At 37.7% G+C, this 19,912-nt stretch overlaps 2 protein-coding genes across 2 annotated transcripts in view; one reads left to right on the top strand and one right to left on the bottom strand.

Moving 5' to 3' along the window:
• LOC135083194 (protein MTSS 1-like) overlaps positions 1 to 19,912 on the bottom strand; it is a 249,561-nt gene that overhangs the window by 131,193 nt on the left and 98,456 nt on the right. Inside the window, exon 3 of the mRNA XM_063977928.1 lies at positions 19,614 to 19,687. Within this exon, the coding sequence (XP_063833998.1) occupies positions 19,614 to 19,687 (74 nt within the window). The remainder of the gene's footprint in view (positions 1 to 19,613; positions 19,688 to 19,912) is intronic.
• On the top strand, positions 1,717 to 19,010 carry LOC135083161 (phenoloxidase-activating enzyme-like). Its single transcript, XM_063977896.1, has 15 exons — positions 1,717 to 1,874; positions 3,075 to 3,229; positions 3,600 to 3,730; positions 4,160 to 4,311; positions 4,630 to 4,795; positions 5,067 to 5,266; positions 5,451 to 5,605; positions 5,905 to 6,157; positions 13,036 to 13,190; positions 14,183 to 14,313; positions 15,708 to 15,859; positions 16,753 to 16,918; positions 17,318 to 17,517; positions 17,806 to 17,960; positions 18,269 to 19,010. Exons 1-15 carry the CDS (start codon positions 1,817 to 1,819, stop codon positions 18,524 to 18,526), a joined length of 2,487 nt encoding a protein of 828 aa, XP_063833966.1. The 5' UTR covers positions 1,717 to 1,816; the 3' UTR covers positions 18,527 to 19,010.

Here is a 19,912-nt window from a genome sequence, read left to right as displayed (position 1 = left end):
AAAATGCGATTAACTTTGCAATATTTGTGATCAATTCGTAGTTTAAATCATATTGCATTTTGATAGTTTTATCTAATTAAATGAAGTTACCATTTAAAATATATTTAGACATTACTACTAATTATGAATTGATCTCAAATTGCAAGGCGCAAATACTTTTTACTGACTGACTGATTGAAATATGAATGATTGAATTGATCAAAGTTTATAGTATAAGTTTGTGGACTGCCTATTTCATGAAATGTCTATAAAATCCTTCAAACTCGGTAATTTTCTTCTTCCTTGTGTGTCTCAAAATGATTCTCAAAATTCTTAATTTACTATTTCATGCTCAATGATGTAGACTGGTGAATAATAATGTAAGCACTTTCTGTTGTGACCACCAAGAGTGAGAGATTATAATTTATTTAAGGATGTAATTAAATATAATTAATAAATATAAGTTTTATACGCTTCGAATTTTAATTTTATCTTTTATCGTCAGCTAGTTTTAGTGCAGCACCATTTCCTACTTTTACACTACTCGTCGTGCATAAACTTAGTCTCCATTAAGAACCATTTACTTCAGCTATCGTCAGGTCTACATTTTTTTTTTTAATTTAGAATTTATCTAAAGTCGGCTTAGGAAGAAGTTTTTTTTCTAATATGAAAATTATTATCACCAGCAATCAGTCAAGTATGGTGACGTCATTTATTTCTTTTGTGAATTTGATATTGGTCCCCTATTTGAGAAGTGGAACCAACCGTTTCTGTTTGATCAACTATAAAAATAACATGCTGTTGAGGAGGCAGGACAGGTTTAACTGGGTTGTACATTCTTTAACGGACACATATACTAGGGAACAGGAAAATGACATCGGAATTCACCTGAGCTGCGCCTGGGTAGCTTCACGGGTCAGCGTTGCCATTGCTACGGCAATTGCCGTATTCTACGGAAATTTGATATGTACCTACTTGAAAATAATTATACGGCCTATGGCAGTACAGGTCGTATTTTGATTATTACCAAGCCAGAAAATACAAAATTTACCTATCTCTGACAACAACCACTGATAGACCTCTTTTTCTAGATGCCCAGATTTCAATGACCTTTTTTTTAGTTAGAATGGCTCCCAATCGATTTTAAAGGGCCCAAATAAGGCACACTACGCTACAGATTTTACTACGGCAGCCAAAGATAGCTTTCCCTTACAAACACGGTAATTTTCCTCAACGACTTACATGGCTATCTAGTTTTGCGGGATCGCAGGGAGGGGGGATACAGGATCCCTCAGAAATGGACTGTCGTGTGAATTGATTGTTTAAAGAAGGATCCGTTTTTGCGGGTATACGGGATGTTCGTGTGAACGTTAATATTAGAACACGTATTACTACGGAACTATTCCCACCTCTCGTTCCCACCGCTGCAACTCCTGTGTAGCCAGGATCTACAGCTTGACCGCTATAAAAACCCAACCAATGAAGGTCAAGTTTGTCGTATACTACAGTGATGGCCAAGAGGTCGACCGCGAAGACGATTATGGTAGCCCGCGAAAGTTAAATACATAAATAGAATGATTGAAAATGAAATATGTTTTATTTCATTCTTCAGTCAACCGCAAGAAATATTTTCAAGCATAAGTAGACCTCACAGGTCAAAAGTTTGGCTACCCCTGTACTACGGGATGTCACCGTGGGAACAAGCCCTAACACGGCAATTAAAAAATTGACGTTAGCAACATTCAGAACTCCGACGGCCGCCGACCGCGGAGGACTCGTTAAGGAAACAAGTTTATATCGTGTTTAGTGTAAGCTTTCTGTGGTATTTCCATTAAAAATGAAGCTTTTAATATTCGCATCTGCGTTGTTTGTCGCTGCGAGCTATGTCAACGGACGTAAGTACATTTTGTTTTATGTATACCTTAATACTATAGTTACTGTATTTGTGGTACACACAATAAATGTGTGAAAAATTATTTGTGGTCAATAACAGAACAAAACTTATTTCACTTTAATATTTAATTAGTAACTTTTTACTACATTTACTCAATTGAGTAGTCATTTCATGCAGAATCTAAATAACAAAATAATAAATCATAGGGTGGATTTTAATACGACTTTAAAATAAAAAAAATGGCCAAGTGCGTGTAGTGTAGGGTTCCGTAGTTGTCCGTCGTTACCACAATATATTTCAGAAGCAAGCAATTACTTCATCTAGTCACTTTTCATATTTTCTTCTAAGGAATTTTTACTGGTTAAGAACTATTACTCTTAAACTAAGTGATCTATATTAACCGCTATCTTATCCTTGAGAGTTCATGAAAAGCTGTATTATTACGATTTTTTCTAGATTTTTCAAGCTAACAGTTTAGTTTTTAGAGAGGGGGGGGGACGCCCTACTCGAACAAAAATTGGCACTTTAAACTTTAATAATTTGCAAACAGATCCCTAACTCGAAAAATAGTCTTACAAACCCCTAAGCCATTTTAAAAGGCCTATCCAACGATACCCCACACGATGGGGTAAAAGATGAAAAAAATAATCATCCCCACTTTACATGTAGGGGAATGAATGTACCCTAAAAAAATTTTTTTTTTTTTTTTTTTTCAAAATTTTATTCTACCGTTTTGTCGGCGTGATTAATACCTCCACAAAATTACAGCTCCAGTGCCAGTAGTTTCTAAGCTAAACCTCGGACAGACGGACATATCGAAACTATGTTCCTTGTCAGGACTACGGAACCCTAAAAAGTTGCAATTGATTTGATTAAATAACCAATTATAGATGTAAAATCCAATCGCTACTTTTTTGATCTTCAATAATAATTATGTTAATCGTTAAGAACATAATTTAACTGTTTTTCTCAAATATATTCAATGTTTTTTCCTTATATGATTGTCAATACTCATAACCGGTCAAACCACTTTAGCCTGATAAAATCAGATATATTAAAACAATAAAACACAAACACGTTATAGTGTTATCCCTCGAACTTTTTAAAAGTAACTGGTGGGAAATTCATCCCAAAACAGGCAGATGTCTGCAACAAACTAAATAAATGAAATATCTGACATAGAATTCGCAATAATTTCTAGAATCGTGCACAACTACGAACGGTGACAGCGGGAATTGCGTGACGATCCACAAATGCCCGTCGCTGCTGCAGATCCTCAACAAACCGAACAGGTCGCCAGCTGACGTGGACTTGCTTAGGAAGTCCGCGTGTGGATTTGAGGGAAACACTCCTAAGGTGAGAATATAAACATTAAACCCACTTCTCATCCATAATATTTAATTAAAAGAAAACTTAGATGAGCTCAGGTCACTTTAGTTGCTAAGTTAAAACATTTTACCTAAGTTATTCCGAAAGCAAACAATTTTATTTGGCTATAATTACAATCGCCTGCACATTTGTCGGCCGTTTGGTGTAGTGGTTCAGAACGGACTACTATGCCGATAGGTCCCGGGTTCGATTCCCGGCCGGGCAGAAATTGAAATGATGAATTTTAATTAATAAAATTTAAAAAAATTATATAAGTAGTATATCCGTTAAGCTAGCACCCATAACACAAGCATTGAGTTGCTTACCCTGTAACTGAACCGATCCGATAATATTCCAGGTTTGCTGCCCCTGCTATACACCGTACGGCGAACTCGGGAAATGCATCAGCATATACACGTGTCCACACCTCGCTAAACTGCTGGTTCCGCCCGTGACCACTGAGAGTATGTCGTTGGTAGAAGCCTCGAGGTAAGTTAACATACATCGACAACACATCAGACATTTTTGTCGCAAAATAGCATTTATTAGAACTGCGTAAGATGCCACATGTTCGCTTCACGTGCATTCTGTACAACACCGTTTTGAAAATAGCAGCCATTGATAAGGCGCCAGTGTATAGGTACCTTCGTCTATTGCTTGCTACCAATATGGACTACGGACACATGCTTTATAACCTCAGTCCTAAAGGAAAATTGCAAGCTGAGGTCCAAAGGCACTTTCCCCCTTTAATCATAAACTTTTAAGGACGACTTCAAATAAGAGGCTGCAGTGGCACTTGCAGCAACACTACTAGTTTTCATACAACTTCTAAAAGCGCAGTTGCAGCGCCACAACCATTTGCATTTGCCACGGTGCCAGTTCCTCACGCTTCTAATCTAAGAGGCTCTTACTCTCCAGATGTCAAGGTCCCGACGACTACAGCGTGTGCTGCGGGCCTCCTCCCGACAGCATCTCAGAGGGCTCTTGTAAGTCGAGGTTGAGTGCCCTCCCTCCCGATCCCAGGAGTGGATGCTGCGGCGTCGGCGCAGGAACTCATGACAAGATCATAGGCAAGTTTCCTTCGTTCAATTCACCCCGAGATATCTCATGAATTCATTTAATATATTGGTACATTGATATTAACAACTTATTTGTCAATTTTAAACACACAATGTATGTTCACACGACAGTCAAATTATTGCCATGGGAACGAGGCCTAATTGTTGCACGAAACATCAGTATCTAACTCCAGGCAGATTTTTAATTTTTGTATAACTTTCCGACTGTTAGGATTCAGATGGATGTAATTCTTAAACGTGATGGTGTACAGAAATGTTTCTTATCATTACTTTTGGATCATCCCTAATAGTATTATAATATACTTCCAGGGGGCACGGAGACCAGAGTGGATGAGTACCCGTGGATGTCGGTCATCGAATACTTGAAGACAGACAACAAGATCGCGCTGCTCTGTATCGGATCTCTCATCAGCAGCAGATACGTCCTCACAGCCGCCCACTGTCTCACCGGGACTGTTCTCAAAATAGGCACACCGTGAGTTTCATTGCAGTGCAAAATTTCATTACGCTTCCGAAAGTCAAAGCCGCATTATGTTGTTGTAACGCACAAAACCATTTTTATTTCGCTGAGTTATGAAACAGGGCTTATTCCAACCACAGATCGTCATTAGAAAAATCAACGGCTTTATTATCTTTTTTAATATTTAAAACACCTTAACAAACAAAATACCTACTGCCAAAAAACCACGTCGTATTTCGACGTCAGAAAAAAAATTAGTATTATTTAACTGAATATTATTTTTCAGGAAGAACATTCGACTCGGAGATTACGATTTGAGCCACGATGGGCCTGACTGTGTAACCGTGGATGGCTTTGCCTTGGACTGCACCGACGATATCGTCGTCCTCCCCATCGAGAAGACTATTTCACACGCCGAGTACAACCCTATTACAAAGCATAACGACATCGGCCTCGTTAGGACGAAGCAGGCTGCTCCTTATACAGGTTGGTTTTGGCTTTATATTATTAGAATAAGGTCTTTGTAACCACTTGATGAAGCGAGTCACAAAAGTAAGGGACTTGATACTGATATACTGTTACGCTACGCTATGTTAATGGATTAACTAGAAGTTATTTGTCTTAATGAGTATATTGCTCGACTTTACTGAGGCAAGAATTTGACTTTCAGACTTCATCCAACCCATCTGCCTGCCAGTCGTCGACGTCACGGCGAAGCCGCTTCCCAACTTCAAGCTGTGGGTGGCCGGCTGGGGCGACTTCAACAACACCCACACCAAGAGCATGGTTAAACTTCACGTCCGTTTACCCTTTGTTAGTCAAGAGGTAAGTTTTAGTTTTTATTAAGGCGCCTACACGGCCCGAAAAACTGAAGGCAAGCCCGCCACTTGATTGACCGGAGGTCTGGTGAAGGTCGCGGAAAGCTCCTGGATGCGGGCAGTGCAGTTCGGTCTTTGTGGAAATATTCGTGGAAGCTTTTTGTCCAGTAGTGGTAGGTGTATGGTCAAAAATCTACTAACGGGACTAGTCTCATCTCTCTCACAAGAAAAGAAATTTAAGCAAGTATGTTGTAATAAGTGCAAACATAATTTTTAATGGTAAATATTATTTCAATATGATTCCAGGAATGCCAACCAGCGTACAGCGTAGCGAGACGTAAAATAGATTTATGGAGCGGCCAGATATGCGCGGGAGGTGAAGCCAGAAAGGACTCCTGCAAGGGGTCATCTGGGGGACCCCTCATGTTAAAAAATGAAAGGATATACGAAATTATTGGACTAGTCAGCTTCGGACCAGCCCCGTGTGGCATGGATGACGTCCCTGGCGTGTACAGCAAAGTTTACGCGTATCTCGACTGGATAAAGGGAAACATTGAACTTTGAGCGACTTTGTCAAATGCTTCCGAGAAATTCAAACATATTGGAAAATTTTAAATGAGATAAACTTTGCAATATTTGTGATCAATTCGTACTTAATATGAATTGCGCCTTGATAGACTTATCCAATAATGGAGTTATAGTTTAAAAAAGTTAAGACATTGCTAATATGAATTGATCTCAAATTGCGAGTTGCAAATATTTATTGACTGATTGACTCAATTATGTTTGAACTGATAAGTTTAAGATATTATATTATGTTTCTGATTGCCTTTACTCGGTAATCTTCTTAAAGCTTCTTCTTTCCTGTATCTCAAAATGCTTTGTTTGTAATAATTCTTAATTTACTAATTTAATGCTTAAGGTTGTAGACTGGTGAATTATAATTTGTGTTGTGTGTCCATCAAAACCGAGAGATTATAATTTATATAAAAATGTAATTCAATATAATTAATAAATATAGGTTTTGTAAGTTTTGAATCTTCATTTCATCATTTACCACCTCCTAGTTGTAGAGCATTGTACGACGATATATTCGAGGAGTGCTAAAATGACGATTTCCTATTTTGTCGTGGTCTCCATTGAGAAAGCGTTCAGCTATCGTCAGCTAATCTCGTATCTAGTCAAAATTATATCTTAAAGGCGACTTAATTCAAGAAATAATATTTTATCTAACATGAAAATACGAGTGTCAAATCTCCCATTCTGTTCTGTCGTTATATATTCGTATAATAACAAATATTATGTAATGTGGTATTCTGTCAGTCAATAATGTCCTAGTTAGTTAATAAATATGTAATAATGTCCTGGAAAATGAAGTCACTTAGTATTTTCTAATCATTATCCTTTAAAATTGTATTCAAAATTACTCATCAGACAATAGTAAAGAATTATATTAAACTAGCTTTCCGCCCGCGGCTTCGCCCGCGTGGAATTTTGTCTGTCACAGAAAAACTTTATCGCGCGCGTCCCTGTTTCAAAAACCGGGATAAAAACTATCCTATGTTCTTTCCCGGGACTCAAACTATCTCTATGCCAAATTTCATCAAAATCGGTTGCGAGGTTTAAGCGGGAAAGCGTAACAGACAGACAGACAGAGTTACTTTCGCATTTATAATATTAGTTGGGATAGTTGGGATTAAATACTGCAATTAAATAAGGATCTAAGAACCTGATTTATTAATTAGAAACATCAATAATTTAATATTACAGGAATATATCGTAAAAAAGAAAATATCTTAGCAGTAGTCACCCTGTGTCTATACAACTGCACTACAACGGAGTGCAGTTACGCAGAAATATGATTGGCCGCATAGGGTCATAGCGTTGAGTAGATATATGTGTCACCCTATGCGTCTACGCGCAATCTGAAACCTCATAATAATGTTTGTGAATACCGGCGTATGTGTGCCATCCTATCTTTCACGGATGATTGACTTCAGGGTAAACCAGCAAAATACTGTACATGCAAGTTCAGCAATACAAAGATGGTACGAGTACATAGAAAAATTCTTGAAGCCGGGATGCATCAATATGTTGTAAGTACTTACTACGCACTAGATTACGAGATCCGAACACATGCTTTGTTCAACTGAACTGTACTGCAATCAGTGCACCTTACTTTAGTACGACTTTGAGATTCATGTAAACGATCTAGCTCTGCATGTTTTAAGTTTGGTTAGATGGCAGAACTGACAGCAATTACAGCGAACTTTAGTTTTAATTCTATCCAAAATGGAGCAAGAATTTTGCTTACGATAGCTTCTCTATCCTTTATGACTCAATGCCGGAATATTATAATACATATAATATACGGTTGCTGGCAACCTGGACCTGGGTCGGTCCAAAAACGGAAAAGCCGAACTTGGCGCATAATTTGGCCGGACATTTTACCCTAACAAATTCTTTTGTGTTCTTTTTGGTGCGTGATGCCCTAAGCAATTGTTGAATTTCCTTATGGGTTAATCCTACAATAGGTATATTTATGTTGGCCAGTGTTTACTGCGTGCATTATTCAAAAGCTAGCAAATAAGGCACTACAGCCACATAAAAAGCCTAAAGTCGGACAGGCCGGACAAGAGAATATTTGGCCGGACACGTCCTGGCAACCCTATACAGATATCGAGGAGGGTGGACAGGTTTAAGCGGGTGCACTATAACGGACAGGGAGCAGGAAATAGACATCAGAATCCTGAGCTGCGCCTGGGCAGCCTCGCGGACATAGCTCCGCCGGCAGTCGACCGCGGTGGACGCGTCAAGGAAACGCGTATAAATTTTGTTTAGTGTTTATGTGATATTTAGATAAAAATGAAGCTTTTAATACTAGCGTGTGCGTTCTTTGCCGCAATATGCTGTGTTAGTGGACGTAAGTATTTTTTTTAATACTTTATATAGTTAAGATCAAAACAGTTACAAAAAAGATACACACATCTTTTTGTATAACTAGGCACTACACAATAACTTTGTTATTGCATGAATATTTAATTTTTGTTGGATGGTCTTGTTAGGTACTAAAATTTTCAAAATACGTTTTGTAAGGAATGTGAACGTTTGTTTTTATACTTAGTTCAATTATTACAAAGGATTTTTTTAAACTTTAACACTAACTCATCACCATCATCAGGTCATTTAGTCTCCATTGCAGGAGCACGACCCTCTCCAATTTACCAGAGGCAAATGGTGATAACACTAACTAAATTACATCAACATCTCGTAGTCGTATTAAAATATAATGTAAACCGATGCTTGCTGAAAGGACTTTCCATAAAGTTTTGTAGATTATAGGAAAAAAATCTATGCAATTTTGTTTAAGATATTAAAACAAAGCTCATTTTACTTCATTGAAGTGATTTTATTTAATTACACATTTTATGGACCTAAAAAAAACATAATTTGTAGTGATGGGCCGACTATGGTCTTTGCCGACTAACCGACTAGCCGACTAATCGGTTTTCAAACTGCCGACTAGTCGGCCGACTAATCGGCAAAGCCGATCATTCTAATACCTACTTGTCCGAAGAATAATATCTAGATTTCTCAAAGAAATAAGAATATCTAGATTTCTTGAGAAATAAGATTTATTTCTAAAGAAGTTATATTATATCTCTTTAATAATTATGAGAAAAAATAAAAAGCAACATTACAGTCACCTAACAGTACCTAAGGTAGATGTCATAATTTTCGACGGCGGAGGGGTCAGTGGAGGTGACAATATGATCGCCTCCTGCTGGGCTAGGATGCGCGCCGTGATATTCTTATCAACGTCATAATGTATGGGAAAATTTGATAAAATGGCGTGATAACCGCTTATCGCGGCGCGCATCCTAAGCCCACTGATTCCTCTCCACCCTCGTGGCCCACGCCACGAGGGGGTAAGTGCTCCCGCCTGCATTGCACGGACTACCACCATCGTCGGATAGGCAGGGCCCGCCATACAGGTGGGCAATTACCGGGACGGACTGTGATAAATAAGAATAAGAATACTTTATTCAGCATAGAAAAATAAAATAAAAATACAGTACATATAACATGCTATGCTGAAGAGGCGTCCGCTCAGCTATATTCGCGACATAACAAGCGCCATGTCGAGAAGCTGGTTTTCAGCGGGAACCAACACACGATGAAGATTGCCGTTTGCGCGCCCTCTTGACCGAGACCATATTGAGGCTACCAGTCAAGAAGGCGCGCAACAGGGGGCGTTATGGACGGTGATCACAAAAAAGAGAAAAAAAAAAAGGAAACAATAATAACACAAAAGTAAACTTTGTTTGAATTTAGACTGATTGCCAAAATTTTAAATCAGGTGAAACCACTTTTGACTGATTTTTGCAGTCAAAAGTGGTTTAGATAAACGCCCTTCGCGATGGCTCCTACGTATACTGGCGTAAGTGAAAAAAGTAAATTTTACAGGAGAGCCATTTTAGTGGCCAGAACCATATTTTTGGGTCATATCTTCTGACCTACTAAAACGAATTTAATGAAATTTCACATTTAGCCTTAACATGTAATGCTTTTGCTACTGCTGTTATCAATTTTTATATTTTTCTTATATATTTTGAGATTTTACGCATTGCCCTTTTACGTCGGCATATTTCTATAATTTCATGTATATTGTTCAACGTAAAGAGACTTAAATGACAACGTAAATATAATATTTTAAGCGATTACTCTCTTTATTTATGCATGTAATTATTTTAATTGTTATCATGTGCTATATCAATAATAAATCAGTTAGAAAAAGTCGTTTAATGTACCGTTTTACGTTTTAACGCAAATACGCCCATATACTGTGCTCGAGATTTAGTTAGGTCTTTTAACATAATGTGTCATATTTAAAAAAAATATGAATAACTTGAAAAAATCGAATTGCCTAAGGCGGGAATTGAACCCACGATGCCTTAGGCAGTTCGATTTTTTCAAGTTATTTATAATTTTCAAATTAGTTTGAGATGCGACTCTTAACGCTAAAAATTAAATAACTATATAATGTGTCATAATTTATAAATAAAACAATTTGCTAAATATTTTCATGGCTTTATTTAATATTTGGATTATAAAAAATATATGTTTATGTAAGCAACTACTCGTATAGATTGACGAATCGTATGATTGGGCTTTATACGTGGCGTAGTTTTGCACATACGCCTATTTGCCTAAAATTTTATTTTGTATCTAAAAGAAAAAAAAAATTTTTTTCTTACTGATGTTATAGATTACAGCAAAGTGAAATCATTGCTTAAATAATTGGAAAAAGGCGTAAGCGGCAGTTTCGCCCTTATACGTAGGAGCCATCGCTTGGTAGACCAATCATCTTGGTGATTATAAGTTTTATTTCATTCACATATTTAATTTTGTAATGCGCCGATTATAATCGGCATATTTTGCCGAATAGTCGTCACTAGTCGGCCGACTACAAATGATGCCGAATAGTCGGCTTTCCCGACTAGTCGGCAACTAGTCGGCCCATCTCTAATAATTTGCAAACAAGAACAAAGTGCCGCACGATTAGACATAGACAACCAATATAAATGTAAAACCGAATCACTACTACTTAATTAATCTTCTATAATTATGGTAATCGTTACATAATTCAACTGTTTTCCTCAAATATATTCAATGGTTTTTCCTTATTTACGACTATTAGCTTCTATTAGTCCCGGTTGGTGACAGACACCCATGTGTTGGTGTCGCTTAAGTATGGATCAAACAAACGATTGATTCTACGGCTCAAATGCAACAAGTTTCCTCAAGAGAAGAACGCTCAAACTCTTCATACAAATTGTCGTCAGTAACCAGGACGTTTTTTTCTTCTGAGAATTTGCACAAGTATTGTATCTGTGGAAAGTTGTTGCATTTGAGCAGTAGGATCTATTATTTTGTTTGATCCATATTAAAAGCGACAAGAGATTCAGCATCAGGCGGAATATAATTTTTGTGTTATATTACAACTGAAATGACTTACAGATATTAATTTTAATTAAGTACAGTTTTCCTTAAGTTCAGATATTTTTTAAAACCTACAAAGGACATCCTACACAAAGGTGATCAATCAGTAATATTTATAGATCAATTTCAATCCTAAAAAACTGTATGAGGAAAAAATTCACAGATTGGTCAAGAATTTTGCAATCCCATCTAGGTAGATGAAGTTTTTTGCGACATTTTGTAGTTTTACAATGGTATGGCTTTGCATTAAATTATTCATAATCTAAACATGTTGATAAAAAGAATAATCTCATTGAGTGGTCTAATATGTAGATGTTTACGATAAGCAATAAATGTAAAGTTTTGAGGATACATCTTAATTAAGGAGCTTAATATTGGTAATAATTTAATCCAATATTAATCACAATTTTCTTGAACTTTTAACGCTCTAATTGCCTATCGGAGCTAAGTTCCTGCTTCTCATAAGGAAAAAAAAGAAAAAATAACAAACAATATATCCCATTGATTTCAACATTGAGCTTTCTAGGGGTATTTAATGAAACTACTGTATTTTTATGTGATAGGTGCTAGATACCCATTTAAGTCTCAATCGATTCTGTGTTTTTGTATAGACAAAATAATAAATAATGTATAGACATTATGGACCTTTGTGAGGCAGATTCCTCACATTTGCGAAATACAACTTGCCTCGCTTCATAAAAGGATACAAATCGCAACCTTGCAGTATGGACGACAGCATAATATATGAAGCTAAACACAGTGGCGTGTTATCTCGTTGTAATACGGGCTATTTTGCAACAAATATGTATAGTCTTATGTGCTGCTGACTGTGCACTGACGGGGAACTAAGTGCTATATTGTAGGAAACCATTTTGTTTAACAAGACTGATCATAATCATAATTACCTACAGTTTTATTTCAATTCAAGAAAACGTTTTGATGACCGACTCCTTCGTTTCCGTGTATTCATTTAATAACTTGTGTGTGGGATGTAATAGTCAGTTGAAGGATTTTCTTGGACGCTAAGAAAGAACTATTTAGGCGCGATTGGTCCAATTCGCGATTGGTCCCAAAGAACCAGGAAGATCCTAAATAATCCTAATGTCCCAGGATGATCGCTGTAAAAATGTATCTTCCCTCTATCTTATCCCATCTATCACTAGAGCAGTCAGACTGAAAAAAATCAGACTAAAAGCTAATTGGAGCCACGATCCTATTCGACTGTCCTGGTGGACCAGTCTAACAAAAATATATAACTCGCCATCGAAACAATCAGAGACGTTTTTGACAAAACTATGATAAGGCTAATGTTTGTGATTTTATAACATCAGTATCCCAAATTGTAAGTGAGAAATTCACCCCAAAACAGGTAGACCTGTTCTCTGTCACGAACATAAATTAAAGCCTACTTAAAATTCGCCGAATTGTTTCCAGAATCGTGCACGACTGCGAAAGGTGACATCGGAAACTGCGTGACGTTTAAAAAATGCCCGTCGCTGCTGCAGATCATAAACAAATCGAACAGGTCGCCAGCTGAAGTGGACTTGCTCAAGAAGTCCGCTTGTGGATTCGAGGGGAGAACTCCTAAGGTGGGAATAATACTTGAACTCGCTCAAACTCAAGATCAGCTTGGCAGATTAGAATCATTGTTTTTGTTGTTGGATCGTCATCATCATCATCATTTCAGCCATAGGACGTCCACTGCTAAACATAGGCTTCCCTCAATGCTTTCCATGTTGATCGATCGTCAAGAAAACTGGAAAACTATAGTCATATTTGGAAAAAGTATAGTCATTTTTCAATGGGAATTTTGCATGGGCGCAATTTTATCGTTTAGACAAGACAAAATCTCTCGGGGCAGCTACTTCTTTAATAAAAAGTAGCTCAGATTGAGAATTCATTTGACATTAATCAAAACGTTTGCAAGCTACAGTTCATTCAAACTTGAAATGAAATGGCACTTTATTTGGACAGCTGCCAGATGCGTCAGTAAGTTTAACTATGTTACCTAAGTTATTCCGATAGTAAAACATTTCATTTCCCTATACCTAAGCAGTTCGCATGCCCATCATTATGCGTATTTCAGTCTCTAAGGACAATTTTACAGGAAAACGCAACCAAATCAACAGGAATATGCGTAAGTAAATAACAACGTCATATAATGCAACAGTAAACAGTATCCTAATGAGGAAACATCCTCCCAAGATTTTGCAGAGAAGGAAATATAAAATTAACTTGAGTTCAAAAGCAAAATACATAAGGATACAGGACAAAAAAATCAACGTATTAACATATTGATTTTGCTCATGATAATGTTAAACTCAAGACATTGTTAATTTTCTAAATTGGAAACCTTATAGGATCTCTTTGTTGTCCATTTTTCTGTCAACACCCTTGTTCTTAGGAACCGCTTAAATTAAAGCAAAGGACTACATTCTAGTTTACCCTCTTTTCTCATCATCATCCCATCAACGGGACTATTCCTTTCGTTTCCACCGCTGCAACTCCTGTGTAGCCAGGATCTACAGCTTCATCATCCCATCAAGTGAACTCTAACTAAAACTATCCAATAATATTCCAGGTATGCTGCCCGTGCCACACACCGTACGGCGAACCCGGGAGATGCGTCGGCATATACTCGTGTCCGCACCTCGCTGAAATGATGACGGCGCCAGTGACCAGTTACAACAAGCTGTTTATTCAAGCCTCGAAGTATGTTAAAGTTCAATATATTTTAATAGTAAAGTAGCATGTTACAACTAGATAAGATCCGAGTCTGAATGCCGATCTTTTACCAAGGATTCGTCACGAATACCGAATTTGGAACAGAGTTGAGACAACTCTCTTAACAACAAGTAAATGTGCAAAACTTCTTGCGAGTAGTGTCAGTAGACTTACTAATGGCAAGAATATCTAAAGACCAAATGAACAAAAAATCATGTAGCATGATATTATGTTAATAAGATCAAGCTAAAAAATATTGTAGTCTAAAACTGAATAAAAGCAAATGAATAAGAATTCACTTAGGATTAGGATCTGTATTCGTATCAAACAAAGGTCGACATAACAAACGCGCAAGTGACGTTTGCATCAAACTTGTTAAGAACGATTTACATGAATCAATCAATATTTATTGACACGCGCCTGATGATTCACGTGCGAATTAGATCAGTCTTAATTTGAGCAAACACACGCATTAAGATTCATTGACGAAAACATGGAAAATACACAACAAAGACAAAAAAAGATTTTATAAGAAATCGACCTTCTAATCGTCTTCCAAAAAAAAGACTTACAGACCTTTGCCAGTAACGTTATAATATTTATTCATTCTAGAAATCTGCTAATTTATTGGCTCTCATTATGAAACGACTCTGCAGTCTCGCTTCAAAAAGCAAAGAACAAAGCTTGTCATTCGCAATATTTAAAACTATCTTATTCTTCATTCTTTCTTGGCGTAGTTTATAACAAAGGTTTAATGACATAAATGGTACACTCATTGTAATTTGTTTCATTACTAAGCAAAATACGGTCGGGTGACTGGCCGACTCATGTGACTTCTCCTTAAGGATGGAAACCTGTCTTCAGAACCAGTAGCAAGAATGTCAAGGTCCTAGATGGGTCATTTAGTACATGTACGGAATGACGCGCGAAATCAACATAATATTACTAATGTGACATCGTCGAAACGTAAATAAATAAAATCTTGACGTAGCTGTATAAAATATGTCTTTTAAGCCTAGGCGCAGACCACAAACTTTTTGTCGGCCGACAGATGGGTCGGGCTGTTAATCAGTATGGACATGTATGAAAGTGCGCACATTACACCGATTTGGTATCGGCCGATTCTTTATGCAAGATAAAATCGGACCCAAATATCGGCCGACTAAAAGTCTGTAGTCTGCAGGGAGTCTTAGTAATACTCGAAAGACTGATGGATGGTGTATACTCATCTAAATTATTATTCAAAAGATTTCAAAAATGATCAAACAAATTACAAACGCAATGGTGAGATGGTTTTGTTTAAAAATTCTTGCAGCCTGAGAAAAGAAACGACATTAAAAATGCTGAGGTACTTGGGTCTTTAATCATCAGCTTTATTCCAGATGCCAAGGCCCCGATGCCTACAGCGTGTGCTGCGGATCTCCGCCCGAGAGCATCCAGAAGAACGGTTGCGATTCAAGGCTGAGCGCCTTCCCTCCCGACCCGAGGACTGAGTGCTGCGGCCTCGACGGCGGAGCAGATAATAAGATCACAGGCATGTTTAATTTAGCCATCATTTCTCGTCTCAAACTCAGAAGGTCCCAGGCTCGGTTCCCATTAGGGGAAAAATTATATTATTATGCTCGATTTGGATGGTGGTTGGGCTTGTTCTAAGTTCGCCTGGCTAGCTAACACCATCTTACCTAAGTCTGTTGCCACTAAATATTTATGGACTAAGAGTCATAACAATAATAAGACATAACAATTGTTGTGTTTCGGCAGTTGGATGTAAGATAGCCAGTTCCTCTGTGGCAGAGGATTCCTGGTGAAGCTCGCTTCCACCTTTGGCTTCATCAATAACTTTTCTTCTAGTGAAATATAGAATATAGGCCAAGAGCTTCTCCGTTGTAGATAAAAAAAACATTTATGACCAGCTCACTTGCAAAATTATTGAACTATGTATGTCGTTTATTTTGTTCTTTTGTCCAAGTCATCTGGTCAAGACAATGATGTTACCAATTTTGAGTCAAATAGCTGCGATACAATAACACCAATCGTTATCTACTACTACTAGTCCACTACTCAAATTCTCCTTGTGCAACTGTTCAAGTATTTTTCCAATTGGAACATTTAGTAAATTAAATGTACACTTATTATGCAAATAAACAATTTGAATTTTCACAATCTGATTAATTAAGAATAATACAAATAATGAACCTACATAGACTAAATATTTACAAATAAAAAATATGTCCCAAATCGCTGTCCAAGCAACGCGACATGGTGCCCAGAATGCTGGCTGCATTTCCGCGCTGAATGGCCAAACTGATTCGTTGGCCAAGAATGGCTTGGCTAATTCCCTGTACAGGCGATGAGCACTTGGTCCCCACGGACCTATTAAATTGGTTGATTTTATCACTGAAATTAACAAGATGGTTTTACTTCCAGGGGGTTCTGCAACAAATGTGGATCAGTACCCGTGGCTGACGCTCATCGAATACGCGAGGTCGGACAACAGCATCGCGCTGCTTTGTGGCGGGGCGCTCATCAGCAGCAGATACGTCCTCACTGCCGCTCATTGTATCACCGGGAGTATCCTCAAAAATGGCACGCCGTGAGTTTTATTTTAGTACAAAACATTAATGTTCGAACAGTCAACAGAAGATCTGGGATATTCAATACTGAACCAATATTAAAAGCCGCAAACCATATTTGTGAGTTAGAATCTAGTTTTGACTAATTTCCTATGAAACTAAAATAGTTTTGCCATAATTTTAACAGTTAGGGTTATATTCAATCCTAGGATATTGAATTCAAAAATAACTGGCAGGTAATAGGTATTAGTTTTATTCCGAATGGCGACCATTTCCAACCACAGATTGTCGTCAGCAAAAATAATGTAACTATTACTATTACAAACACCTTTAAGCTTTTCTTCAAACAACTTTTTTTTAATCTAAGAAGAACTCTTTTCTTTCTTAATAAAACACCTATTTACATTCTTCAATTTCAGAAAGAACGTTCGCCTCGGAGAATACGACTCGAGCCACACCGGGCCCGACTGTATACTCGTGGAGGGAGGTGGCGAGGACTGCACCGAGGGCATCGTCGTCCTTCCCATCGAGAAATCCATCCCCCACCCCGAATACAACCCTATCACAAAGCGTAACGACATCGGCCTTATTCGAACACAACGGGCTGCTCCTTACACAGGTACTATGTATTTCAAAATCGTGTTAATATTTACTAATTATAATGACATTACTGAGTGTTAAAACATCTGGATTGAATATCAAGGGATGTAGAAGATATGTACACCACTCAATTTCACTCCATCAAAAATGAGAACGTTTGACAGAACGTGTAACTTGATTGTATCATCATCAGTTTAATGATTTTAAAAGAAAGAAGCTAAAACTTACTTATAAATATAAACCTAAGATGGAAATAATGGATTTTCGTCTTCCAGTGAGATGTTAAAAAGATTGACTTGACTTTCAGACTTCATCAGACCCATCTGCCTACCAGTGGTCGATATCACGGTGACGCCGCCGCCCAACTTCAAGCTGTGGGCGGCCGGTTGGGGCGCCATCAACAGTACCGTCAAGAAGAGCTCAATCAAGCTTCACGTGGATTTACCATTTGTGAGCCAGAGGGTAAGTTTTGGCGTTTTTACTAACGCGAGAAGTGGTGGTCAAACGGAAAACGTAGTATAGGGAGGCCTCCCACTCGGTGGACAATTGAGGATGTAATAGTGCAGACAAGAAGAGAGCGTATTTATATCTTACAGCTCGGCAACGCACTCGTAACGCCCCCGGGCCTGCGGGTGTCTATGGGCGACGGTAATCATTTACCATCAGGTGATCCGTCTATTCGTTTGCCTCCTGTCCTGTCCCATAAAAAATAAAGACAGAATAAACTCAATATTATTTTGCTAATAAATCTTATATCGATATGATTACAGGAATGCCAACCATCCTACGTCAAACCAGGACTCAAAGCAGATTTATGGAATGGCCAATTGTGCGCGGGAGGTGAAGCCGGAAAGGACTCCTGCAGGGGTGACTCCGGGGGCCCCCTTATGTTTGAAAATGAAAAGCTATACGATATGCTTGGAGTAGTCAGCTTCGGACCGTCTCCGTGTGGCAAGGAAGACGCCCCTGGCGTATACACCAAAGTTTACGCGTATGTCGACTGGATAAGGGAAAACATTTACCCTTGAAATACTTTATCAAATGCTTCTGAGAAAGACACGACACGACAAGACAACAGATATGGCCTTTGGAAATTTGCTTAAAATTAGATTTTGTGATATTTGTGATCAATTCGTACTTAATATCAATTGCGTCGTGACAGTTTTATCTAGTATTGGAGTTGCCGTTTATGAAAAAGACATTTATTATTAATATGAATTCATCTCAAATTGCGAGTTGCAGCACACGTTGACTGACTGATTGAAATAGTAATTATTGAATTGATCAAAGTTTATAGATATTTAAGTTTCTGAACTGTCTCCTAATTTTATGAAAATTCTTCAAACTCTTTAAAACTTTCTTCTTTCTTTTAATCAAAATTATCTTGCTGTTTTGAATCATTTTTAATTTACTAATATTTAATGCTCAAGAATGTAGACTGGTGAATAATAATGTAAGCACTAATGTAATTTTAATCATAATAATAATTTTAATAAAAGCATTGTATAGAAAGTTATTTTTTATCATTGATGCGTTACGTTCTCTAGACTAAGTGGACGTACCGTCTGAAGGTTGGAAATCTTAATTTCACCATGGAAATAAAAATAATATACTATTATTCTAATTTATTTTATTATTATAATTTACTGCAGTGTTTTGAGTAGGGTTTGACAGGTACTTACTGCTTGCGTTTATAACTTCGTTAGCCACTTGCAGGAATAAACACTTGTTGAACTTGATGGAGCTGTAGTGATTAGATAGGTATGAAAATGTTCTATTACACATAATGAACTTAACATCAGGTGCGATTGTGGTCAAATACCTGCCTTGTTATGCATAAAAAAAAACTCGTAGTTATAATAAGCGTGTTTAATGCAACAGTACCGCAATTAACCGTAACCATAACATTATAGCGCAAAGGCTATTAATCAATATGGACAAGTATGAAAGTACGACATTAAACAATTTTGGTATTGGCCGATTCCTCACACAAACTAGAAGGCTATCGGCCGACAAAAAGTATGTTATCTACGGAGATTTAGGAAAGCTGCAAGCAAATACGGGTTCAAAAAGTTCGACGAAGCGCCTGAACGGAATAGAACAGCAAAAACTCACCTCTAGCGTTGGTCGCCGCGTCTGCAATCTTCTGGAAGGCGTCCAGGAACGAAGCTATCGCGCTCAGCGCCGATCTGAAATATTGAAGCTTACGTCATATAGTTTCCTTTTTAACCAACTTCATAAAAGGAGGAGGTTATATGTTCGGCTGTATGTATTTTTTGTCACTATCTTTTTAGTCTTCCAGTGACATGGCACACTTTCAGCTTGATCCACGGGCCAAGTCACTGGATTGCATTTTTAATCTGGGGGCACGGCAGTGCCCCCGCCAAGTCGAGCGCGAAGCAAACACTGCCGTA

Source organism: Ostrinia nubilalis, chromosome 23 (genome assembly GCF_963855985.1).
Source record: "Ostrinia nubilalis chromosome 23, ilOstNubi1.1, whole genome shotgun sequence".
NCBI lineage: Eukaryota > Metazoa > Arthropoda > Insecta > Lepidoptera > Crambidae > Ostrinia > Ostrinia nubilalis.
This window is presented reverse-complemented; position numbering and strand designations above follow the sequence as displayed.

Bases quoted from the DNA above. Each gene is read 5' to 3' on its own strand.
- LOC135083161 (XM_063977896.1), top strand. From the start codon at position 1,817: ATGAAGCTTTTAATATTCGCATCTGCGTTGTTTGTCGCTGCGAGCTAT. The intron at 3,731-4,159 runs GTAAGTTAACAT...CTTACTCTCCAG, and splicing joins TCGTTGGTAGAAGCCTCGAG to ATGTCAAGGTCCCGACGACT. The intron at 13,191-14,182 runs GTGGGAATAATA...ATAATATTCCAG, and splicing joins TCGAGGGGAGAACTCCTAAG to GTATGCTGCCCGTGCCACAC.